The sequence below is a fragment of the Acomys russatus genome, chromosome 20 (genome assembly GCF_903995435.1).
Source record: "Acomys russatus chromosome 20, mAcoRus1.1, whole genome shotgun sequence".
Lineage (NCBI taxonomy): Eukaryota > Metazoa > Chordata > Mammalia > Rodentia > Muridae > Acomys > Acomys russatus.
This window is the reverse complement of record NC_067156.1, coordinates 24999974-25025918: the sequence shown is the minus strand read 5'-3', so window position 1 is coordinate 25025918 and position 25945 is coordinate 24999974. Positions and strand designations below refer to the sequence as shown.

The window sequence follows — 25945 nt, the reverse complement described above, 5'->3', positions numbered from 1 at the left end:
ATGCTAATTTGTCTTTAGCCCTTTGCTGTGTTTCACACTTGCTCTTTCGGGACCTCTGGCTGGTGGGTACCGTTGGGGCTGGACCCTCTCGATGAACTCTCTCCAGATTTGGGCATATCTGTATGCTCTTCTGCTTCTGCTTTTTCCTTCTCTCTCCAGCAGGGTTTCCACCCTTTCCACCACCCTGGTTAGCTCAGCAGTGACAGAATAAGAGTGAGGAAATAACAGGCCTCTGGCCTTGGCTTGCTGCCACTTCTGATGCAGTGTTGCCGTATTCGAGTTGTTGAAACACTTCCCTAGCTCAGGCTATGAGTAAAATCCAAAAGTTTTTAAAATCCTGAAAGAAGAAGAGAAATGACCCGAGAACTGGACACGACGAGGTGTCTGGGATACTGCACTTGGCTTAGCCCTGATCCCTGACGAGAACACGTTTTGAAGGGACTCCCATGATCGAGGAAATGTTGCTCTGCCCAATAAGGGTAATTTTTTCCAGAGCACAGGTGGCACTTGCATGGATGTCCCAACTTTGCCATAAGTATCCCATTTTTGAGTTGGCATTGGTTGTGTGATGGGGTCTGTCTTTGGAGGTCACCAGAATGTTCTAAAAACATTAAGCGTGAGGGCGGGAGAGCTGGCTCAGTGGTTGAGAGCATTCACTGTTCTTCAGCGGGACCTGAGTTCAGTTCCACTGCCTTTGTCAGGCTCTCACAGTCGCCTGTAACTGCAGCTCAAGGGGGGAGTGCATGCTTCTGGCCTCTGCAAGCACCTGCACTCACATGCAGACCTCCCTCCCTTACACATAAACTCATAAACTCCAGAAAATTCTAGGCATGGAGTATACCCATTTCAGCTGCTTGTAAAACTAACTCACTATAAAAGTCACTACAATTTTAGTCTAATTATTTATTTTGTGATGAGATATGGAATTTGAAGAAATACATATTAAATACAGTTTAGCATTCCTGTCACATTGCCATCCCCCTTACTCCCTCCCCACAGGCAAACACTACCATGACTTTTTTTTTTTTTTTTTTGAGATAAGGTCCCGTTATATAGCCCTAGCTAGGCTGCAAATCACTATGTATGTCAGGCTGGCTTCAAACTCACAGAGATCCTCCTGTCTCTGCCTCCTATGTTCAGGATTTAAAGGTGTGTTTCCACCATGCCTGGCCACTAGCCTGCCTACCTGCTCTCTCTCTCTCTCTCTCTCTCTCTCTCTCTCTCTCTCTCTCCTTCTCTCTCTCTCTCTCCCCCCCACCCCCCGCCCTCTCATATTCCCAAGATGAGGTTTCTCTACAAAGCCCTACCCACCCACCCCCAGTTTCCTCTGTAGACCAGGTTGACCATGAACACAGAGATCTGCCTTCTTGCCTTCCAGAGCTGGGATTAAAGGCGTGAGACACCATGCCTGGTGGGCTGGCTTGCCTTATTTATTTATTTATTTATTTATTTATTTATTTATTCACTTATTTATTTACTTGCTTTTTACTACCATACTTTTGAGGTAACTGTTTCATTTTTCAAAAATAGTTACTTTGGGGCTGGAGAGATGACCCAGCCACTTGCTGCTCCTGCAGAGGACCCAGATTCAGTTCCTAGCACCTACATGGCAGCTTACAACCATCCATGACTCCAGTTCTAGGGGATCTGAGATCTTCCAAACTCCAGAGGCACTAGGCATGGATGTGGTACACAAACATGCACACAGGCAAAACACTCCTACATAGAGGATAACCATTTTAAAGATTAAAAAAAAAATAAGTTTTAGTTTATTATTTTATTTTATTTTTTTAAATTTTTTATTTTTATTATTATTAATTTATTCTTGTTACATCTCAATGGTTATCCCATCCCTTGTATCCTCCCATTCTTCCCTCCCTTCCATTTTCCCCTTATTCCCCTCCCCTCCCCTATGACTGTTCCTGAGGGGGATTACCTCCCCCTGTATCTGCTCATAGGGTATCAAGTCTCTTCTTGGTAACTAGTTTATTATTTTAAATTATATTTGTGTGTGTGTGTGCGTGTGTGTATGTATGTGTGTGTAGTTATGTGCATGAGAATTGCAAGTGCCTAAGGAAGCCAGTGTCCGGTCCCTGGAAGCTAGAATTACAGGGACTTGGTGCTAGGATTCAAATCTGGGTCCTCTGCAAGGGTAGTCAGTGCTTGTGACAGCTGAGCCATCTTTCCAGCCCCAACTATTTTACTATTTATGGGCCAGAGAGACAGTTCAGCCATTAAGAGTTGCTCTTCTTGAGGATCCAGATTCAATTCCCAGAACCCACCTGGTGGCTCACAACTGCGTGGAACTTCAGCTCCAAGGGGTCTGGTGCCCTCTTCTGGCTTCCATGGGTATCAGGCATGTACAAGCTACTCAGACATACATAAAGGCAAAACACTCATTCATATAGAATAAAAAGTTTAGTTTTATTACCTGTAAAAATATCCTAAAAATAACATAACTTACTCTCTTCTTGGGCGTTATCAGCAGAATCACTTTGTATTCTTTCTTGTTTCTTCTGCTCAGTGTGTGTGAAGAGCCTGTTGTCTGAGGTGATTGCTCATCCTCCCTGCTATCTTTAATCCCAGGATTGGGGAGACAGAGACAGGTGGATCACTGTGAGATCGAGGCCAGCCTGGTCTACAAAGTGAGTCCAGGACAGCCAAGGCTACACAGAGAGACCCCGTCTCGAAAAACAAAAACAAAAACAAAACAAACAAACAAAAAGCCAAGGCCAGTTCCCGGCCTAGTCCCCGTGTTTTCATTTTGCATCTTGAGCCATGTGATGTCTCTCATTGCCACGTACATTGAGATTTCAGACATGGCTGGTTATTTCTTCATAGAGTTCATTCATGCTCTCAGCATTTACAAAAGTAGTTGTGAGTGTAAAAGAGCCTGGTGGGTGGGAACTCCAGAGTTGACCCTGTGTGGTCCTTAGGTCCTGATGGCCGTGAGCTGCAGGACCGGCTGCTGTGCCTTCAAAGGGAGTGTAGGCTGACGCCCTACTCTTGTTTTGGTCAGATGTTCCCTGTATCAGTATTCCCAATGCCTTAGAGTGTATTTGTTGTGACCCAGTTGCTAAAATTTGCCCAATTAGGAACTTTGTGTATTTCATATACTCAATAGAAATATTTTTGGTCTGAGGAGAATTTAGATGTGGACTGTTCCTTTTAACTAGATAACTCCTTTTGTCTATCTGTAGAATACACATTACAGGTATTTTACATGCACATGCCTTTGATTCACTCTGTCCCCTGATGGTGAACCTTTATTTTATGGTTAAGATAAAAAACTTGCCCTAATTAGCTGCAAATTGCAGTGCGCCCAGAGATGAGCTTCCTGCATACTGATTCAGGTTGTGCTTTTCCTCAGAGATCTAACTCTTACTGTCCTTTTTGCAGCGTTTGCCCCATCCCGTCATTCTTTTTCAGTGCTGTAGCGAGTTAGTGACCTCAGCCTTGGCTCTTACACCCTTTATATATCCAGTTAAAAACACAAATGCCATGGCTTCCTCATTCATTCCTGTGCCCGATAGTTCTTCAGAGCTTTCTCAAGCTACCTAGGGGCTTGTTTCTCTTGACGAGTCACATTTTAAATTGTCTTTCATGTTAGTGGCAGCTGCCAGGTCTTGTAACCATATGGTGGCCTTCCACTCACCCTGGTTCTCATCTGTCACTGCCAGTCTCACAAGCAGGTGAGCTCCTGCTTCAGGTGAAGTGAAAGGTGCTGACGAAGCAGGTGCAGTTGCGCACATCCGTAGCCGGACCGTTCTGGGTGGCAGAGCAGGGGACCAGCAGTAGAAGCTCTTCCAGGCCAGGCAGGGCTACATGAGACCCTGTCTTAGGCAGACAGGCAGACGACAGGCAAGCAGGCAGGCAGACAAGGCTACATGAGACCTTGTTTTAGACAGACAAGCACACAGGCAGGCGCGCAGGTAAAAATGTTTTAGCCATGAAAAGCACTCAGTGTGGGGAAGGCCACACCTGTGTTAATGACATGTCCATGGCCTCATGCATATCCCTTCATATTTCTGTAGTGGTCACTTAAGCCAAAGAGATGTTTGTATGATGCTTACAAAGTAGTTTGTACCAAGGGCTGGAGAGATGACTCGGCCATATCAGGTGGCTCCCAACCACAGCTGCCTGTACCTCCATCTCCAGGGGACCTGTACTCATATGCACAAGTTCACATGCAGACACATGCACACAATTTTTAAAAATGTAGTTTGCCATTACCGATGTTTAAGACAGAGCTGTGGTGATAGCATGTTAGCTCCATGTACAATCAGCACACACAGGAAGATGTCTTAGTCATTTGTAGCACTGTGTATGGTCTTATAAATTACACAGCCCTTAGACTATTGGCGTGTTTGTCCCTGTGTTCAACAAATGCTGGGAAAGGATTAGAGTCCTTGAGTGGACGTGGATGGTTTATAAATTGTACCTTGTTAGTTCTCACTGGTTTCAGGTCATTTGCTGATATAGATGGTTCTGGTCTTTGTTGGAGTTTATTGATCATTTTAATTTATTGTGCCATTATTTTGCTATATTTAATTTATTTATCTTTAACTTTTACTTATTTATTTGTTTGTTTTGGGGTTTTGAGACAGAGTTTCCCTCTGTAGCCCTGGCTATCTTGGACTCACTTTGTAGACCAGGCTGGCCTCTAACTCACAGCAATCTGCCTGCCTCTGCCTCCCAAATGCTGGGATTAATGGCGTGTGCCAACATGCCCAGCCTATTTATTGTTTTTTTAAAGATAGGATTTTTCTTGTAGACTAAGCAGCCCTTGAACTCAGAGATCAACCTGCCTCTGCCTCCAAGTGCTGGGATTAAAGTGTGCACCCCTGACCAGCCGGTCTTTGTTTCCTATATCTCATTTGTAAATAGACTGTTTCAGGTTGATTTTGTGTTGCTAATTAGGATTAAATGGAAGAGGCTCTCCAGTCTCTCTTTCTTTTCAAGAGTTCTCTCCCTGCAGCTGGCTGGAGAGCTCCATCTCTCTTGAGATGTTCTTTCAGGTCTGTAAGTCATCTTGTGACAGTATGTCCAGGATGGACGCAGATATATTACACTATACAATTATTGTATTTATGTATTTATCTAGTGTGTGCGCGTGCACACATGCAATATGCTCCTCGTGAGCTCGAACATTCCTGTGTGCATGCTGAAGTACACATGGAGAGAGGCCAGTGGATGTCTGTTCTGGGCCCTTCTGCTCTGACTTCCCAAGTGCCAGGATTGCAGACATGCACCACCACACCCGGCTTCTGCCTTTGTTTTTAAGAAAATAGACGTGCGTGTGGAACAGTGCCCCATCAGGAAGCCTTATCAGTTCCCCCTGGTGTTTTATACTGAAACACTATTTTTATATGTGACTCTAAAGCTTCAAACTGTGTGATGCTGCAAAGATGTGGAAAATGATTCTTCCTTACGGTTGGAGGAAGCGATGAATGGCTTTGTTGTTGGTTTTTGCTGGTGCTATCTGATAATCCCCCTCCTATTAGCTATTCTGGGCATGTTTAGTTGTCAGGCGTTGTCCATTAAATTGCTAAAAATAACCAGTAAAGGGAGTGTGTTCTAAGATCACCGGTGAGCTGCAGTATGGTGTTCAGTTCAAGTCCTGGGAGAAAAGGCAAAAGGAACCTGGTAGCATTCTCACTGAATGACGTCGTTCGCTCTGATTTCTCAAACCTCATAGGGCTCACACACTCTCGTCAATTTACGGTGGAGCCAGTGCCTAGGGGCTCAAAAAGTGTGCTCTGGCTTACTGTGCTGGAGATGAGCTATGCAATTGAGGCCTTGTGTGTGTGGCTTTTGATAGTGGGAGTGTGCTGCTGCAAGACAGAGTGTGCGTGTGTGCGTGTGTGCGTGTGTGTGTCTGTGTGTCTGTGTGTGTGTGAGTATGTGTGAGAGAGAGAGAGAGAGAGAGAGTGTTACCAGGCAAATGAGGCTTGGTAGTTAAATGGGAGAGTGAATGTATGGAATATATATATATATATACTTAGTCCTGACTGGGTGTTTTGAGTCTTTTTTTTTTTTTTTTTAAAGCTAAGAGACAGGGTTTCTCTGTGTAGCCTTGGCTGTCCTAGACTCGTTTTGTAGACTAGGCTGGCCTTGAACTCACAGTGATCCGCCTGCCTCTGCCTCCCTGAGCGCTGGGATTACACGTGTGCCTGGCTACAAGCAGACGTTTTTGTGCTTCTGTTGCTCTGCATCTTTTGCGACTTACCCCAGGGCTTTCTTAGGTTTTCATATTCTCAGGTTACTGAAGACTCATCTGAAATCTTTTTTTTTTTTTCCCTCATAATTCCTCTTTTGATTTGGAGTGGGGTATTGCCTGAATTTGAGCACTTTAACATCAGGACCAAAAAAAAAAAAAAAAAAAAGGATTGTTTTTAAAATTACAGGTGTTCACATGAAGCTTTGCAGTCTGAGCACTCGGATGCTGTAGGCTTTGGGAATGCTTTCCGTTACATTTCTCTCTCTCTCTCCCCCTCCTTCCCTCCCACCCCATTTCCCACCCCTTTGTGTAGCTCTGGCTGTCCTGGAACTAACTCACTACGTAGACCAGACTAGCCTGGTGTGATCCACCAGCCTTTAATCAGTTGTGTGTCACCACCCAGTTTTACCTATCTCTTAAGTCTCCTGCTTGTCTCAGTGAATAGTCTCATGAAGGGTGGCTGCATCATCCATGTGGGGAGTCTTGGCAGCTTGGAGTGTGGCGGTGGGCAGGGTGGACACATCTGAAGGCAGAGAGAAGATTGGTCTCAGTGTGAGAGAGAGGGGGTTCAGTGAAGGCTGAAGTCTTGGACCAGTGATGCTGGACTCCGTCTCTTCCTCCTGCAGTTTATCTGTTCTCTTGTTTGAGAAGGGCCCGGGATAGGCTCACCAGATGGCGGCATCCTCCAGCCTTAAAGGCCTGTTGGAAACTCTCGATTTTGTTTTGTGTGTTGAAACGGGGTCCCGGGCAGCCTAAGCTGGCCCTCCAACTCACTGTAGCTGAGGCAGACTTGAACTCCTGATCCTTCAGTCTCTCCACCTCTCAGCGGCTAGGATTACAGAACTGTGCTACAATGCCCAGCTGACAAGTTGGAATTTTGCCCAGGTCTGAGCACTCTGGGGGAAGTGTCACTGGTATAGAGCAGGCAGTAACACAGTGCCATGAGGTCAGGGCTGGCTGTCACATCCCCACAGCTAGATGGGGCCTAGCTGAAGGAGAGGGCATTTAAATCGCAGATGATGTGGCCACTGCCATGTTGTAGTGGGAGCCAAGGCTGAGAGTGTCTCGGAGGAAGGCATTGAAGTTAAAGGGAACGGCCTGCATGGCTTTCACTCACTTTGAGTGCTAATTCTGAGCAAGTAGCTGTGCCCACTGTTGACGTGATTCACGCGTTGTGGTTTGCACACACTGCTGTGTGTGTGCCCGGAGCTCACAGAGATTACCCACTGCAGACATCCCACAATACTCATAGAACAGGTGCTGCTGCTCTGTACGCCGGTGCTTCCAGTCTTGAAGTTTCAAAACTAACTATAAAGGGAAACTGAAGCAGGACAGTCACAAATTTGAAGTCAGCCTGGATTGTGTAGTGAATTTTGGGCTAGTCTGGGCTATGTAGTTCTCCCAAGTGCACATCAAGCGCACATAATACTTTTTCATTTCTTCTTCTTCTTCTTCTTTTTTTAAAGACAAAAGAATTACCTTGGGGTTGTGTTGTTATAAAGAATGAAAACCCCAACTGCTCTATTTTACCAGTGAAGACTCAGGAGCCAGATGCTGGGGTGAAAACTTGCCAGCTCAGAGGGGCAGAGAAAGCACCCAGCTGACCTTTCTACTCAGCTCATGTCCTGAAGGAAAAGGCCAAAAGCTAAAAGCCAAACCCCAAGGCCAAAAGTGTGCTAGCTCAGCTGACAGCCCAGGAGGAAAAGCCAAAAACCTAAAAGCCAAAGGGCTTGCTAGCTCAAAGCTCAAAAACTTCTTCGCCACTCTGTCTTAAATACCCTTCAACTCAAAAGTCCCTCCTACTCTTTAATCTCCGTCAGCTAGCTTTTTGCTCTGCCTCTTGACCTAGGGTTAACTTTATTAAATCCTGTGTACAGAAAGCTCTAGGATTAAAGGTGTGTGTTAGGGCTGAGCCACACCAAACAAGAAGCAGGTTTTTACAGTACACAATCTCAGGGTTCATAGTGGGATCAAATATCCTGCAACAGGGTTGGAGAGATGCTCACTGGTTAAGAAGGCAGGCACACTGCTCTTCCAGAAGACCTGGGCTCAGTTTCCAGCACCCACTTGGTGGCTCATAACCATCTGTGAATTCATTTCCAAGGGATCCAATGTCCACTTCTGGCCTCTGCAGGCACACAAGTAGTACTTACATATACATTAGGCAGAACTTATGCCCATAAAATAAGATTTAAAAAAATAAAATACTAAAAAAGCAATTGTCCCAAGGACCCAGGCTGTGTAGCTCATCAGTAGAATGCGTTCTTAGTGACAGTTAGTGTCCCTAGCTCAAAAACAGAATAGGAGTTGTAAAAAGTTGTCTGTAAAATTGACAGCTCACCGATAGCATTTAAAGTTATAGACCTCAAGGCTGGGGAGATGGGTAAGTGGTCAAGAACAGCTGCTGATCTTCCAGAGGACCTGGCTTCAGTTCCCATCACCACCTGGCAGCTCACAACCCAGTCTCAGGGGATCCTATTCCCTTTTCTGGTCACCGTGGGTACCAGGGACACTTGTGGCACGTAGACATACACATAGACAAAACACAAAAATACAAAATAAATAAATTAATTAAAAATAACAAAATAATAAAGTTATGGAACTAGCTTAATGTAAAGAAAAGGATAGCTGGTGTGGAGGTGCATGCCTGTAATAATAGCTCTTGGGAAGCTGAGGCAGGAGGATGGGAAGCTGAGGCAAGAGGATCGTGCGTCCCAATCTAATGGGCGGGGAGGTGGAGTGTCAGGGTTCAGGCACTGAGTCCTGGGTTGCTGCTGTGAGTGGAAGGGCATCACAGGCATGTGCAGTTTGAGCGGGGAGAACTGGAGATTGTCCATTGTGGGCAAGTGTCTGCCTCTGGTGAGAAGGATCCCTGATAAAGCACAGGGCCTGCTCCGCCCGTGCCTAGAGGGCTGCGTGGACTTGGACTGTATAGCAGCAGGGACTGTCAATTTTTGTTTTGCTTGTTTATTTTTTGTGTTCTCTCTCTCTCTCTCTCTCTCTCTCTCTCTCTCTCTCTCTCTCTCTCTCTCTTTCTCTCTCTCTCGTCTGTGTGTGTGTGTGTGTGTGTGTGTGTGTGTGTGTGTGTGTGTGTGTGTGCTGGGCATGGATGCTAGGCAGTCACTCTACCATGGAGCTACATTCTCAGCCTGGAGCTGTTAGTTTTCAGTCCTGACCTGCATTTCCCTTTTCTGCATTTCCCTCACTTGCCCTGACCTCAGGCTGGCCACGCTGGCTGAGGGAAGCAAGTTTGTTCTTAAGTGGAAATGCAGAAGGAAAAAGTTGACAATAGCTTAGCTTCTGAGCTAAGTGTGTTATGTTCATGGGGCCATGTGCAGGGGGCAGCAGAAGACATGAGCATCTCTCTAGGGGCCGTTTACCCTTCAGAACTAGGAGTCATGTTTCTTTTTGACAAAGGAAATACCCACCTCTTCAAATTGTATTGACGATATCATAGATATGTGGGGCAGTTTTTTTGTTTGTTTGATTTGTTTATTGAGAGAGAGGCTCACTTTGTAGCCCAAGCTGGGCTGCAAAATCTGTCCTGCCTCAGCCTCCCCTGGGTTGGGATCTCCCACCCTGTGTATCTGAGTTTGTATTTCATGGACTTAAAAATAAAACAAAACAAAAACCAAGTACTTTTCTCTAGGCACAGCCACATATACACATACATTTTTCTTTTAAGATTCAAGAGACGAAAAAAAAAAAAAAAAGATTCAAGAGACGTGCTAAGAAAAACTTCAGCTTTTGAATAACTGCGTTTACCTTGAGGAGTCTTAACCTGTCATGGATGCTGTTTGCTGTGACACGCACGTATTAACAGATGAGCTTGTGAACTCTTGGAGTAGGATGTTAGAGAGCGGGAACTGTAGCTCCTGTGTCTGACTGTCTCGGGCAATAAGCCCAGACACACTGGTGTAAATGTTCCTGGAGTGGAGGTAAGAGTAAGGAGTCTTCCTACTAGGAGTGGAACCAGTGGAGACATCAATAGGTCTTATCTTAAAAACCAAAATCTCCATCTTTCTGTCTGTCTGTCTGTCTGTCTGTCTGATACTGCCCTAGAGTTAGGCATATAGATGAAGGGTGGTGGTCGTAGGTCTGGAGAGGTAGACAGACCCTGTCAAACTCAGAAAGGAAATGTGTGCTTCGCGAGTGAGTCTCTTCTCCCACATCAGTCACAATGCCAGTCCCTTCTCAAGACCATAACCCGTGGGAGTCAGGTGGAGGGACAGCAACCCTTCCTTAAAAGACACCTCTGCGTACAGCTTCGTATACACAAGCCTAGTACCAGGCCGCACACACTAATTTATTATTTATGTATGGTATAAGCCAGGCACATTTTGGTTTGTTTGTTTGTTTGGAGACAGGGATCCTTGTGTAGCCCTGGCTGTCCTGGAACTCACTCTGTAGACTAGGTTGGCCTTGAACTCACAGAGATCTACTTGTCTCCTGAGTATGTGTGCCACCACTCTGGCTTACTGACCCTGCGTATCACCATCAAATGTTTACAAAAACTTTTTTTTTCCCAATTGGAAAAGAGTCACGATATAAAGATATGCAAAGTTTACCAGCATCAGGGCCTGGGGATGCGACAGTTCTGTTTGGTCAGCAGTGCCATTTAGACCAGGAGTCGGGACACTGGCCTGCAATCCCAGCACTCAAGAGGAAGATCAGAGTTTAAGGTCACTCCTGGCTAAATGATGATTGTGAGGCAAGCATGGCTTATGTGAGACACTGTCTCAACAAACTGTCATGAGCTTACCACTCAGAATTAACAAATAAAAACTTTTATTCCCACCTTCCCCCCCCCAACCCCCCGGGAAGTGCTGGAGAGTGAACCCTGGTCCTTGCCACCAAGTCACACCCCAGCCTCAGCATTTTCTCTTTTGTTTGTTTCTTTGTTTTTGTTTTTTGAGACAGGGTTTCTCTGTGTAGCCTTGACTGTCCTGGACTCAGTTTGTAGATCAGGCTGACCTTGAACTCACAGTGATCCACCTGCCTCTGCCTCCCAAGTGCTGGGATTAAAGGCATGCACCACCACGTTCAGTGGTGCCTCAGCATTTTCTAATGTTTATTCATTTCTCTGAGGCACAGGTAGGCAGATCTCTGTGAGTTGGAGGCCAGCATGTTACACATAGTGAATTCTAGGTCAGTCAGTCAGCTACATTGTGAGACAAAACAAAATGACATTAAAAAAAAGAATCCCAGCATTCAGGGAGGCGGATCGCTGTGAGTTCAAGGCCAGCCTGGTCTACAAAGTGAGTCCAGGGCAGCCCAGGCTACACAGAGAAACCCTATCTTGAAAAACAAACAAACAAAATTTAAAAAACAAAAGAAAAAAGAAAAGAATAAACAACTCCCTCCACACACACAGGCAAGCCCAGCACCTCCAGCAGAGCACAATACTGATGAGACTGGAGTGTTTGAAAACCTCTCTTCCCCGAGTTAGCCCCGCTGTGGTGCTAGAAGCAGCTGCTATCAAGAGTGCTGGCTGTTTCCATGGTATATATGCGAGATGAGTGACATGCTGTTCGTGTATTTTAGCAACCTTTTTTTTCCTCACTCAATAGCGGGTTTTGAACCTCTACATAAACAGCTGCAGCCCCAGCTTGTGGACTGTAAACTGTTGTAGAAATTCCACAAGAAAAAAAGTAATTTTCTGTATTTTCCTTGAAGACCCCACTGTTGATACTGTAGTGTACCTCACAGAAGTGTGGCCATGAGGCTTTAAGACTCAGCCAAGAAGCTGCTCAGCATGAGGGTGTCAGTGTGGTATCTGCTGCGCTGATTTCTTAACAGCCATGGGCAGTGGAGAAAACCGTCTCGTGAATTGGTATCTTTTGCCCGTAGACTCGTTCAGAGACAAGGAGGAATACCAGAGCAGGAACCCAGGATTCTGAGCTTTAGACCCCCAACTCATACCATCATTCATTCTGTCACTGAAGAAATGAAGGTTCTTTCAAACCTTCCTCCCTTCCTTCTTTGTGTGTGTGTGTGTGTGTGTGTGTGTGCGCGCGCGCGTGTGTGTAGGCTTGTGGAACTCTGGGTTCCAGAGGTTTGTAGCAGGCGTCTTTGTTTACTCTGAGAGATGGGGGGATTCTTTTGGAATGCTTGAATGTTCTAAGATTTTTTATTTTTATTTTTTATAAAATGATAGTTCTCTTAAAACATTTCTCAGTAGAGACTGTGCGAATGGTTTCTATGTGGCCTAGCGTCTAGGGGTTGAAGAAAGGGCAAAATGGCACCACCCCTTGAATCATGTTTGCATAGAGAGCTGTGCCAAGGACTCTCTTTTACTCCCCAGTCATTATAAATTTAATTGGTATTATGTCAGCTCCTTAGATCAGAGCTAATAGCATATGAAACTCGGGTCTGTTTACGCCAGTTCCATGGTAGCATGGGCGGGTGTGGACAGATGACAGCTGTGACGTTTGATCCATTGGATGGTTTCATCATGGTCTGAACTCTACATCCATCGCCCTGGACGGGGAAGTGAGTGGTGTGGGCCTGAGTTCCACCGGAGCCCTTGGCTGTGAACAAGGTCCTGCTTGCTTGTCTAGTCTAGAAATGTAGCTTGGAGACAGCAGCGTTTCCTGGGATGATACCGGCAGGTATTGCTGAGCGTTCTTCCCTTTCCATTTGATGAAGCAAGAGCCAGGGTTTTCGGAAAGCGTTATAAATAGCCCTTTGATACCGGAGTGGATTTGTAGTCTCCAGTCCTGGCCTCTGTTGACCCACACAGACCAGCCAGGCGGGGCCTGTGACTCATGCCTCAGTGCTTGCCGTGGCTTTGAGCTTGTTTTCTCGGTCTCCAGGTCCTTTTATGGGTTTCCGGTTGCCGTATCTCTATTTTCTTAGTTGTAAAAACGTGTTAACTCAATCGGAAAGTAGTAATATGATCACATTGCCTTTGTTCGTTGGCACACTGAGTTCTGCTTAGTGCGTTCAGATACCTTTCAGAAGTCAGTGTGTCTGCCTGTGCATGAATTACTTAACTTTCTGGGTGGGCTACGGTTGGGGTGCTGCTAGGAACTTCCTCTCTGCTGCACCCGTTTTCAGGCAGACTGCAGCATAAAGCTTTATCTGTGTGGTGTATCGGTCCGAGAACACTTTCGGTAATTGAGTTAAAATGCACCTAATAAAAATGGTTGTGTAACCACCACCACTGTGATTCCAGAATACTCGTCACCCCAAACGAGCCCGCCCTGCTCACCTGTTACAGTCTCTTACCATCCTGTCTCCACGCGGCAGCGGTTCATCTTTTCTGTTTCTAAATTGCCAATTTTTTTCTTTAAAATTTTCACTACATTTTTATTTATTCGCCAACATGCATGCACGTGTGTATTATGTGTGGGTGAACTCACACCATGGCATCTCTGTTCCCTCCTACTGTGTGGGGACTTGAATACATGCTGTGGTGGGGCTTTGGCCAGCCATCTTTACCTGCTGAGTCTTCTCCATCGACTAGTTTGATTGTTTTTGATATTTGTATAGTATTGTTTTTGTGGTTAGCTTATATATTTTCAGGGCTTATCTGTGATGTAGCCTTTATCAATACTTCTCATTTTGTCTGAATAATAATCCACAGTATAAATATTTCCTTATGGGTGTGTGCCCATTCCGGGTCCTGTGCCCTGTTTCTCTACTGAAAGTCTGGTGCAGATGGTCTCAGGTGGTTTTTGAATACCTGGGTTTCTCTTGTTATTCCTGTGAAATTGTCAGGTCATATGACTCAATGTTTTAACGTCTCCCAAACTGTTTGCCTGTGTTACATTTTTGCCGTCAATACATGAGCGTTCCAGCTTCTCCATATCCTAACCAACACGTGTTATTTTCTCATTTTGATAGCAGTGGCCCTAATGAATGCAAAACAATGCTGCATTGGGAAACTAGAAATTTGTGATATTTGCATATTTGTAATAAGTGCTTATGCTGAACATATTTTCGTGTGCCAACTGGCCATTAATAAGTCCTTTTTAAAAGGCAATGTCCATTTGAGTACTTTGGCTTAGTTTAATTTTTAAATGTTGCTTATTTATTATGTATGGTGATGGGTATGTGTGCGGGTTGTGCAGGGGTCAGGGGACAGTTTGCCATAGTCAGCCTGCCCTTTCGCCCCGTGAGCCTGGGGACTGAATGCACATCATCCGGTTAGCATCACATTAGTGCAGTTACACACAGAGCCACCTTGCCAGCCTCTTTGCTTCTTTTTTAAATTGCTCTTTTGTTGTGAGTTGTAAGAAAACAGCAATTCCTGATTTAGCTGGAGCAGAGAGCCAGGCCACAAGTCCACACACCTGCGTGTGAGTCCCACCTCCAACCCAGCTGAGTCAGTCACACCCCCACTTCTAAGAATGTGAGGTGTTGGCTCTTGCTTCCTCTCCCAGCCCTGGCACTCCCTATTCCTCTATGCTTTACTGGGCCTTCGGGCCAAACTTCACCTTCTCAGACCAGCAGGGCAAAGAGTGGCACTCACTAGCTTTTGTATTATTACTGCTGGAGTCTGATTCTCTCAGTCCTTACTGAGACCTTTGCTTTCTTCTTTTTATAAAACTTTGAAACAGTGTGTGTGTGTGTGTGTGTGTGTGTGTGTGTGTGTGTGTGTGTGTGTGTGTGTAGTGTGCAGGGAGGTGGGAAAAAGGTGTCTGATCCTCTGGAGCTGGAGTCATAGGTTGTGAGTTACCAGGCAGAGCGGTGCTAGGGCCATCTCTCCATCCCAAGAGCCTTTTTTAATCTTGGAAAAACAAAAGTACTGTATATTAGGAAAACTTTATTTACTGAAAAAAACAAAAAAACCCAACCCTGTCTCCATGGTCCTTATCACATGCAAGTATGCTTTTCTCCTGTGAAGGGACTTGGAACTGAGAAGGCAATTGCGTTCTGTGGAGGTCTCGGAGTTCTCTGTCCTGATTTCCTTTTATGTAATGCGATTCTCAGCCTTGGCCCATGGTCTCTGGGGACACTTTCCTGGCTGCTTTGTTTTCCTGCACAAAGCATTTCAGCCCCACTCAGCTTTTCCTAGGTGTACTTACACCCGTGCTTCTGCCGCGTCTTGGATCTTTACAAGGCCTAGTGTCTCACTGGGAAATTCTTGACACTTAAAATACTGCCTGATTTCTTTCATGAAACTTTGGGGTCATGCCTCAAGGTAGAAGATATTCTAGAAATTGAATATGGCACCCCTCCCTTCCCACACAGCCCATCTTCCCTCCCTCCCTCTCTCCCTCTCTCTCTCCTTCCCCTTCTCCCATCTTTCCTTCTTTTGTTTTGTTATGTTTTCCCAAGACAGGGTCTTGGATGCTGTGTGGTCTTGGCTGGCCTGATACTTTCTAACCTGTCTCAGCCTCTGCCGGGCTTACAGGTGCGTGCCGGGCTCATAGGTGCGTGCAGGGCTTACAGGTATGTGCACCAGGCATCACCAGTCCACAGTCACTGCTCCTGTCTGAGCACAGCTAGTCATTTCTTGTGATTTTATCTCTTGTAAGCTACTTTCCTCTTTTTTCTACTCTTTAGCTTGTTAGTTCCTCATCTTCATCCAGTCATAAAATGTTCAATTTCTTTAAGGGTAAATTCTTCCGTAAGAACTTCATCCTTTCTCATGAACTCAAGGGCTGCTCATTAACTTCATTATTTTAACTTTGCTTATGTTTCTCTTTGTGTTGGTGGCTGTGTATATGCCATTGTGTGTGTGGAGCTCAGAGGGCAGTTTGCAGGGTGGGTTCTCTCCTCCTTCATGTGAGTCCTGAGGAATCAAACCCAGGTGGTCATGATGGTAGTCAACCTTGCCTGCTGACGCATCCTGCTGTCCATACATACTTGGACTTGGGCACACGCACATGTGATTTTATTTCTTATCTTTTAGCAGTACTGGGAACTGAATCTAGGCCTCCACATGTACTAGGCAAGTGCTGTGTGCTGAACCACATACACCCTCAACCTCCCAAGTTATAGTCCCCAATTTCCTGGTTTTTTGTTTGTTTTGTTTTTGAGACAGGGTCTTACTATTTGTCTCTGACTAGCCTGGAACTCACTCTGTAGCCTGGCTAGCTTCAAACTCAGAGATTCTCTTGCCTCTGCCTCCTGAATGCAGGGACTAAAGATATACATCACTTTGTGGGGGGCACTTCGAGAGAGGGTTTCTCTGTATAGCCTTAGCTGTCCTGGACTCATTCTGTAGACCAGGCTGGTCTCAAACTCACAGCGATCCGCCTGCCTCTGCCTCCCGAGTGCTGGGATTAAAGGCGTGCGCCACCATCTCCTGACTTATACATCACTTTTTTATGCTTTGTTCATGTGGGTGCACATGCATGTGCGGGTGCTTGTGTGCATGCCTGTACGTGGTTTGCGGGGGGCCAGAAGTCCACGTTGGGTGTCATTCTTCCTATTTTGTCACAAGATCTCTCATAGGTCTGGGGCTTACCAAGTAGATTAGGTTGGTTGGCCTGTAAGTCCCAGGGAGGGTCCCCCTCCCCCTGTGTTGCCTGACGGGTCTGGGGAACGTGGACCACTGTGTCCAGCCCATGGGGTCCTGGGATTGCGCTTGGATTCTCATTCTTGCACAACAAGCATGGTACTAGCTGAGCCATCTCTCCAGCCCACAAATAAATCCTCCAGAGGTCCTGAGTTCAATTCTCAGCAACCATATGGTGGCTCAAAACCATCTATAATGAGATCTGGTGCCCTCTTCTGGCCTGCAGGCATACATGTAAGCAGAACACTGTAAACATAATAAATATATTATGATTTATAACAGTAGAAAAATTATAGTGATATATAAATTTATATATAATTTATTTGTGTGTGTGTGTGTGTGTGTGTGTGTGTGTGTGTGTATTAGCAACAAAAATACTTTCATGGTTGAGGGGCCACCACAACATGAGGAGCTGTATGAAAGGGTTGCACCGTCAGGAAGGATAGACCCACTGCTCTAATAGAGTTCCAACACTCACATGTGTGTTCTGTAACCCTGTGCTTCACAACATTTCTAAATCACGGAACTCAGGCAACTGGACCAGGATGCTTAGCCTTGGCAGCAGGGGCCCTGGGGCTTTGGCTGCCCTGGACTCACTCTGGGGGACAAAGAGACCCTGCTCTGATCATATCTGTTACCTGTTCAGGACCCATAGGCCTTTCTGAGTTTTCATTCCAGGCTTCAGTCAGAAGGCAGTGCTGTACTCACCAGAGTTTAAAACCTAGTGGCTTTATGTTGTCTTCATGATAAATATCAAGACTTTGGTGGCTTAAGACCCTGCTGGCACACACCTGTAATCCCAGCACTCAGGTAGGCAGAGGCAGGCAGATCGCTGTGAGTTTGAGACCAGCCTGGTCTACAACATGAGTCCAAGACAGCCAAGGCTACATGGAGAAACCCTGTCCTGAAAAAACAAAAACAAAAGAAATTCAGTGGCACATTGGGTAGTGAGCGTGACAGCTAAAGATGTGACAGAGCGTAGTGTCCAGAGGGTGTTGAGGTGGTGGCAGTGCGAGCACAGTCTGGAGGGGGCGCAGACACTGTCGTCATGGGATGTGGTGGATGACTTGAGCTAAGCAGCTGATGAGTAAAGTATGGAATGTGAGGGAATATCGGTGGGTTGTTGTCTGCTTTGTAGTTTAAGTCACTTGATGATGCAGCCTTCCTGGGCAGGAAGGCCGAGAGTCCCCAGTGAGTGGGGCTCATCCAGGCAGTTGGGAGTGGGGTGCCGTGAATGTCTGACTCCAGGATTGTTGAAGGAGAAAGTAGGCAGAGCTGTTCTGTGAAGTGAGCTGAGCGAGTGAGTGAGCGAATGGAAAGATGAGTACATGGAAACTGCCATGGTTATGAGCTTCCATTGGAAGTGAAAAGCCGTCACAGTCTCTACCTGCTGTACTCAGTTCTGCCCTGTAAAGCTCCATCTTCTCACGGAGAGAGGCTGGCAGATTACAGCTGCTGAAGATGTGGCTTGTTACCTAGGTCACACCACTGCTCCCCACGCTCTCCATGGGCACTTCTGTACTGCAGTTGTGGATAACCCCATAAAACTTAAAGTGTTTATTATCTGGCCTTTTATAGGAAAATCTTACTGACGCCTGATCTGGAACAGTGGCTCTCACACTTCAGCAGGTTTTGGAATCACTGGACGGCTGTAAAAACACAGATAACTGGACTCAACCCAGAGTCTCTGATTCAGTGAGCCTTGGTTGGGGCCCAAGAATGTGCATTTCTGACAGCTCCCTGCTGACACTGAGCTTCGGCGGTGGGAACCACACGAGAACCTCATCAGGGCTCTTCTCCCCTTAATCTTTGCTGACCCAAATGTCCCAGCCTGTATCAGTACCAGCTGGACAGGATTTCTAGGTTTTCGTCCTACTGGTGATGGCTCTTTGAATGAAGCCAGTGCCATTTTCTTCAGACAAATCACCCCCTGTGGCCATGCGTTCCCCGGAAGCCTTCCTTCACCCTGTCTCTTCCAGGGTGTCTGTTAGCTTGGGTTTTCTTGGAGCTTTGGTGGAACTCATCCGGGAAGGCAGCAGTAGAGATCACATACCCTTGGGGACTAACGGGCTGGCCAGTGGTTTGGGAGGAGAAAGGTTTCTCCCCACTGCATGCTCTAACATGCTAATGCTTTCGTTCTTTGAGCACGACCTCGGTGCTGCAGTGTTGCAGTCAGCATGGGTGCTGGCATCCTCGTGAGAGTTCACAGGTGGTCAGCACCTGTCTCTTACACCAAGTCCTGACTTTGCTGTCTGTGATGCTTTCGTCTTCAGTTTTGGTCATGGACATCCTTGTGGCTGAGAGCTGCTCCCACTGGCTACAGAGGCCTCCCATTTTGCCTTCTGACTTCCTGCTCGTGCCTTCGGTCTCCTCCTTTCTTTTTCTTTCTCTCCCCCATGCTTTCCACATTGGCTTCCTGTCTGCCGAGATAAACTCTCTTACCTTTAGCATATCCTGGCCTTTTTTTAGCTTTATTGTGGTGGGCAGCTGCCACCCTCTGACCAGCTGCATTTCTAAAGACAGAGAAGTCGAAAGAGAGAGAGAGAGAGAGAGAGAGAGAGAGAGAGAGAGAGAGAGAGAGAGAGAGAGAGAGAGAGAGAGAGAGAGAGAGAGAGAGAGAGTGTGTGTGTGTGTGTGTGTGTGTGTGTGTGTGTGTGTGTGTGTGTGTGTGTACGTGTACGTACACCGGTGTCTGTGAGTATGGGTGGAGGCCAGAAGTCAACATTGGTTGTCTTCATTAGTTGCTCACCAGCTTCTCCTTTGAAGCAGGGTCTCTCAGTGAACCTGGAGCTTGATTTGCCTAGACTGGCTGGCGAGAGGGATGCCGGGATCCTCTCTACTGTGGAGATCATAGCGGCATGTGAAGGATGTGCTGAGAACCCGAACTTTACCAACTGAGCCGCTCTCCAACCCTTGTTTGTATTGTTATTATTTCTCTTCTTCCTCCTTCTCCTCTTCCTTCTTCTCCTCCTTCCTTCCTTCCCTTTCTTCTTTCCTTCTTCCTCCTCCTCCCCTTGCAGTCGTTACAGTTAAGTGCTGGCATCACAGGCATGAGCCGCTATGCTTGTTTCTTGGACTTCTAATCTGCGATGTCAAGGGACAGATGAGAAAAAGATAGCCTTCGCCTTCAGTTTTCCAATTCCTAGGGAAACTTGAAGCTGCCAGGGGTCTAGAGAAGCTGAAAGTGTGGACTCACCATAAGGAGAAAGAAAGTACGTGGCTGGGATAGGCCAGACTCACAGCTGGGAGTCCTTGAGGACTTAAATCTCACCAAATATCTGAGAGTCTGAGACAACCTTGACAGTTGTCCCCGCAGCTTGGACCGGGCTAGCTGGAGGCCCGCTTGGCTGCACTGTGCCTTCCCTCTGGCCTTAGCTTCATTTTACTTTAATGTTTAAGGTTCTGTGGCCGAGGGAACATTGAGAGGCACAGTGAGGAGGCGTGGTGAGGCCCCAGAGAGTGGAGGATGGGGGAGAGGCACTTGGTGGCTGGGTGGTGCTGCGCACCTGTACTCCCAACACTTGGGAGGTGGAGGCTGAAGAACTTTGAATTCAGAGCCAGACTGGACTACAAAAGCAAGCAACGTTATCTTTAAAAAACAAGCCGGGAGGGGAAAAAGTGAGGATTTAGGAGAGAGTTCCTAAGAGAGAAAAGCCTGTGGAGAATCATGGGAGTCTAAGACATTGTGTCATGTCGGGATAGTCATGGGTACTTGAAGATTGTCCCTCTGATGAGACGGAAAAGCCAGCCTCAGACTGTCTTCCAGAAAAAGAACCTTGGATCTGTGAGCACTAACTTGAGCAATGACACTTCCCTGGCCATGCTGAGCCCCACAGGAAATCTCAGAAATTCTTATCAAAAGAAGGTCCCACAGGAATGTCTTGGAACCCAGAGCTCTGTGGTTTGACATAGCTAGAGAATTCCCTAGGGGATGGTTTGGAGTGGGAGCTGCATAGAGAGGCAGCAGGAAGCTGCAGTAAGGACAGCACATGCCTTTCCCAGGACTACTGGAAGGTGTGGGTCCTGGGGCCCCCGGGGCTTACAGGCGACCATTGTCCATGTGCAGTTCACTGAAGCGCCAAGGCTGGCACCAGATGCAGTAGTTTTTACAGATCTCCGAGTCTAAACTTCGGGAACTTGACAAGGCTTGCTTTAAAGCTATAGAGGTTTCCTGCTGAAGCCTAAGGGCCTCTCCTCTGTTTGTGAGGTCAAGGCTCTGCTGTCCCTGTTGGCATCAGAGAGGTTTTAGTTGTAAATCTGTATCTATCCAGGGGCAACAGGGTGGGAGCCAAAGCCCAAACAGGAAAGCCATTGTGAAGAGGGGTCACTTTCTTCCTTTGCTTCTCTGGTGCATGTTCCGCACTCACGGAACAGTGGGCGTCCTCCCATCAAATGCCCTGCATCCAACCAGCAGGAGCTGCTGCTATGCCCCAGCCATCAGGCACGGACAGGACCAAGTTCTGCCCCCTGGACATTTCCTTCTCAGATAAGGTGACACTTGAGAAAGACCTGGAAGAGCTGGGTTTGGGAAGTGATTGGGTCATGGGAGTGGAGCCCTTTGAATGGGATTAGTGCCCTTATAAGACATCAAGGCGCTCATTTGCACACTTGGAGGAGTTGTTGTTTGTCTGTGAGCCAGGCCATGCCAACCACATCCTGACTCTGCCTTGGTCGTGGCCACAGCCTGCAGAAGATTTGCGTTTAAAAGCCACCTAGACTGCTGTTCAGCCTTAGCAGCCCACAGACAAAATAGCTTTGCCTTTGACTCTAAGTGGACCGCTGCTGGAGAGGAGGAGGCCCCCAGCCACTATGGTGGAGGCCAGGAGCGGAGAAAGGCACTCCAGAGGAGGCACTTCCCAAAGGCTCTGGATACGTCTGAGAGAGGGCTAGCAAGATGCGACAGACTCAAGGATGGCGCACGGTGTCTTTGTCTAAACCTGATGCAAGAATGGAGCTGCCGTTCCCGAGAGGGGTGGACCCAGCCTTCTGGCCCTTTTAGGGATAAACTACAGAGTCAAGGGAGACAAGCTTAGCTAAATCCTCACCCCTTCATCTCCTGTGCCCTCTCTGATGGCTTCGGTTGCTTTTCTCACAGTTGATTTTGAGATAAGTATGGTCCTGGCATATAAATGTTTAGAGACATTTGCCAGTTGATGTGGCCAGAGGTATGACAGAATAGGCTCCTTAAGGTACAGAAGAGCCTTTGGTATGAGCTGTGTCTGGGGACACACATCTTCCCAGGTACTGTATTGATTTCTTAGCTACCTAAGAAGTCACCACAATTTCATAGATTTAAAAAAAAAAAAAACTTTTCACATTTTCCTGAGCTAAGAGTTGAGAATTAAGGTATGATGGACCTGTGCTTCCTCTCAAGGGCCCCAGAAAGAACGCTTACTTCGCTCTTCAGCTTTCTCACAGAAGACTCAAATCTCTGCTTAGTCTCTACACCTGACATTCTCCCTCCCTGGGTGACCTATCTTCATATCTCCTTCGTTCAAGGACATTAACTGGATGTAGAACCCATAATGTGATCAAATCGTGTGACTTGTGTTCCTGACAGAGTGTGCTGGGGTAGCAGGGATGAGAGCTTCAGGACCAACACCTTTTGTGAGATGGTTTACCTCACAGCAGTTCTGGGTTGGGCACCATTTGGCTTAGTTGTAATTGAGGCTGAGACAGGAACAATTGAACTACTTAGAAAAGCTCCACTATTGGGTCATCTATTATTTATTTTTAATTGCCCATTAAGTTTTTTTTTTTTTTTTAAACTGAAGATTTAGAAGGCTGGGTTTGATGGTACATACCTGTAGTCTCAGCACTTGCAAGACTGAGGCAGAAGGATTGCTACAAGTTCAGAGCCAGCCTAGGCTTCGCATAGAGTAGCAGGACAGACCAGGTTACATAGGAAGCCTGTCTTTAAGAAACAAAACCAACCAGACAATGAAATGTAAAGAGATAAAACTCATTTACACTTACATTTTTTTAAAAAAAGATTTTTATCTTACATGTATAAGTGTTTTGTCTGCATGTATGTATGTGTACTGTAGTATTCCTGGTGTCCGAGGACATCAAAAGAAGACATTGGATCCCCTGAAACTATAGTTGTGCATGGTTTTGAGTTACCATGTGGGTGCTAGGGACTGAACCTGGGTCCTCTGTAAGAGCAATCAGTGCTCATAACTGCTGAGCTACTTCTCCAGCCCCTATGCGCCTTTTTTTTTTTTTTTTTTTTTTTTTAATGTGAAGACTTTGGGTTATATAAGTGTAAAAATTCATGAAAAACTGAAGGAAGAACTGCTACGGGATAAGACAGTGTTGGTGGTAAGGGTTTGCTCAGAAGCCTGGGCGGGATGATGTGGCCCTGTGATTATTCTAAGTTTATGTATTTGCCATCTGTGACAGTAGTTTGTCAGATCAAAGCGACAGACTAGGTACCCGAGCTGTGGCAGGGAGAGTCCTGCTTTGTCCCCCAGCCCTGTCATCACTTCCCATGAGGCTGGGTCCAAGGTGCCCAGGTGGTATGTGGCGCTATGACTGCTGTCCATTGGGGGCACATTCCTCAGCGATGAGCCAGCAGCTATCAGTGTGTGCCTCATAAACCCACAAGTAAACTCTAAGGGTAGTTTATCAAAGACGTTCAGTCCCCACTGTTATCACAGCGATAGGCAGTATCAGGGTTAGAAGTGTACTTAAGCAAAATTCCATGGCAACAGTACACAGTTGGGGACGCTGAATTGTCCCAGTTTTGCTGGCTTTTATGGTGCTCCTGGTGTTGTAAGGAAGTGGGTACAAGTTGGCAGATGGGAGATGAGTCAGGGGGCTGGGCTTTTCCTGCCCAAGAGATCTGATCGGAAGGTCAGGCTGGAGACATGCTCACACAAGGGCTAATGCAGATTTGTGTCTCGCTTCTGCAGAGTGAGCCTTGGAATGAGTCGCTTGGTAACTTTCTGGCATTAGCGGGAGAAGTTTAAGGCAGAGGCTTGCAGACCGTACATCACAGGTTCGGTACAAATGACCACCTTGTAGATAGGCTCTTTCCCTGTCTGTACCTTCAGCAGGTGAGGGGCTGGCAAACAGGTTGTGGTGTCCCCGAAAGCACAGTGGTGTGTAGCTCGCCTGCCCTCTGTCCTACTTTCCCTGGGTCATGTAGGCACTCTGGGAAATGTGGAGGGCCCTGGTGGCACCTGGATCAGGCTGTCACCAGCCCCAGTGCAGCTCCCCCTCAGTCATATGTACCCTGGAAGGGGGTGGCTCCAAGGATTATTTGAAGACATATATACTATTCCTCTAATGGACACTTTCATGTCTGTTAAGTGGCAACACAGCCACAACTTTGTTCCCAGGGCAGGAGCCTGTGGTAAAGCCACCATACTTTTGGGATGAGCACAGGACAAAAACTGTACACACATCATTTCCTTTGACTAATCTTTACGGTCTCAGTCCTGATGTGGCTTCTGAATGTAGTTGTGTCTCTTTGCTGAAGTTGAGAATTTTAATTCAGGACCCAGATGGGACAGAAGGTGAACTTCCACAAGCCTGCTTTACGCATGCGTCACTGCTCTGGATCGAGGCAGCAGCAGATTCATTAGAAAAGCAGACGGTACCCTGACTCATCTGCCCCAGTGAGATGTGCAGATGGCTGCTCTGGGCTCAGTGGACAGTGCAGTGCGTGCTGTCTGCTCTGCACACCAAGGGCCATGGCTGCCTGGCTCAGGCTGTGGAAAACCCCGAGGAGACATCCACGGTTGGGCAGCAGCTATGTCCTGGAATTTTCTGGCCTTCATCTGGTATGTCATGTACTTCCTCTGGGGGTAAAGGGCTGTGGCCTGCCCGCTACAGGGCATTTGTGCTTCCTGTGCCAGGCCAGGTCCCCCTGCTGCTTGAGGGGAATGCTGTGGACAGGTGAGCTTACCTGTCTTTTTATTTGGCAGCATGTTTCTGGCGTCACTGTCCAGGGAGGACACCAGAGCCTATGTCTAGAATGGCTATGCCCGCTCACTTTGGTTCTAACCCATCTTTCTTGTATTACAGCAGAAGAAATCCTACCTGGAGCGGAGCGTTAAGGAAGCTCAGGACAACATCCGAGAGATGCTGGTACGGCGCACACAGTAGGAGCTGCTGGGGAAGTTCTTCCTCCTCACCCCTCCATCCTGTCAAGGCACAGACTGCAGGGCACTGGTCTCCCTCTGCCCAGTGGCCCCATTTGCTCCATCACCCCAAGCCCTTGCAGGTCCCACCTGTCTGCCACCCCTGCCCAGGACAGCTCTCAACAGAGGGAAGACTGGAGGGCAGGTAGAGAAACTGCAAGTCTGTCACTAGGCACGTGGGTTAGACAATAAAGGCTACGTCTGTGACACCTGTCTTTCTCCTGTTGAGGAGGGAGAGGTGAGTGTCTTCCTCAGCCCGTGTCCCTTTTTCCTCCCCTTTCTGGTCCTTTGGTGGGTGGCTCATGGGCCTCTATGTAGGATGCATGAAGGAGGAGGACAAGTGCATAGGTGAAGGGAACAGAACCACAGTCAGCCTCAAGATTCCTTCCCTGTTTTCTCCCCAAAAATCCCAAAGCAGTTCAAATGCAAGCAGCATGTCCGGGCTCTGTCTGGCCATGGTGAGCACTGTGGTTAGCTTCCTGGTGTCCCCTTCCTTCTGAGGGGCAGTGGAGTTGGGGAGATGGCCTGCATGTTCTCGGGATAGTGCGGCCATTGTGCAGCTTTAGGGATTTCACTGCAGGTCAGTTAAACACAACTGTACTGACAACTAGATGTAAACTCCCAAGTGTTTAGAATAGTACACATTCCGAACTCCTCCTCCTAGTGCCCTGCACTTGGCCACTGCACAGATTAGTTGCTGAGTCCAGTTGTGGTGGGCTTTGTGCCTCAGTGACCTGGGAGCATTGATCTAGTGTGTGATGATATAAAATTGTGGGTTATTTCCTGAGACAGGAGCTCATCTAGGCCAGCCTAGCCTCAAACTGACTGTGGAGCCACAGGACTTCATTTCATCTCCCTGCGCCACCTTTTGCTTTAGAAGGACAGCTGCAGGGCTGTCCTGACACTCTGCAGCCAAGGAGACTCTTGTTTTTTGACAGCTTAGCGACACCTTGTGGCCAAATGTGAGAGGAGCAGGTTTGTTAGCTAGGACTCCAGGAGAGCCGCCCTGAACAGTCCAGTCAGTCACCCAGAGAGGTTCCTTTCCCAAAGCCTGGGCAAAAGCAAGTCTGAGCTGTGTTGGTAAAGATACCTGCCTGAGCCATCTTT

At 47.1% G+C, this 25945-nt stretch overlaps 1 protein-coding gene across 1 annotated transcript in view; it reads left to right on the top strand.

Annotated features, from left to right (window-relative positions):
* The window catches only part of Pfdn1 (prefoldin subunit 1), a 53478-nt gene extending 28386 nt beyond the window's left edge, over positions 1-25092 (top strand). Inside the window, exon 4 of the mRNA XM_051163011.1 lies at positions 24723-25092. Within this exon, the coding sequence (XP_051018968.1) occupies positions 24723-24803 (81 nt within the window). The 3' untranslated portion in view covers positions 24804-25092. The remainder of the gene's footprint in view (positions 1-24722) is intronic.
* Positions 25093-25945: the final 853 nt, after the last annotated feature.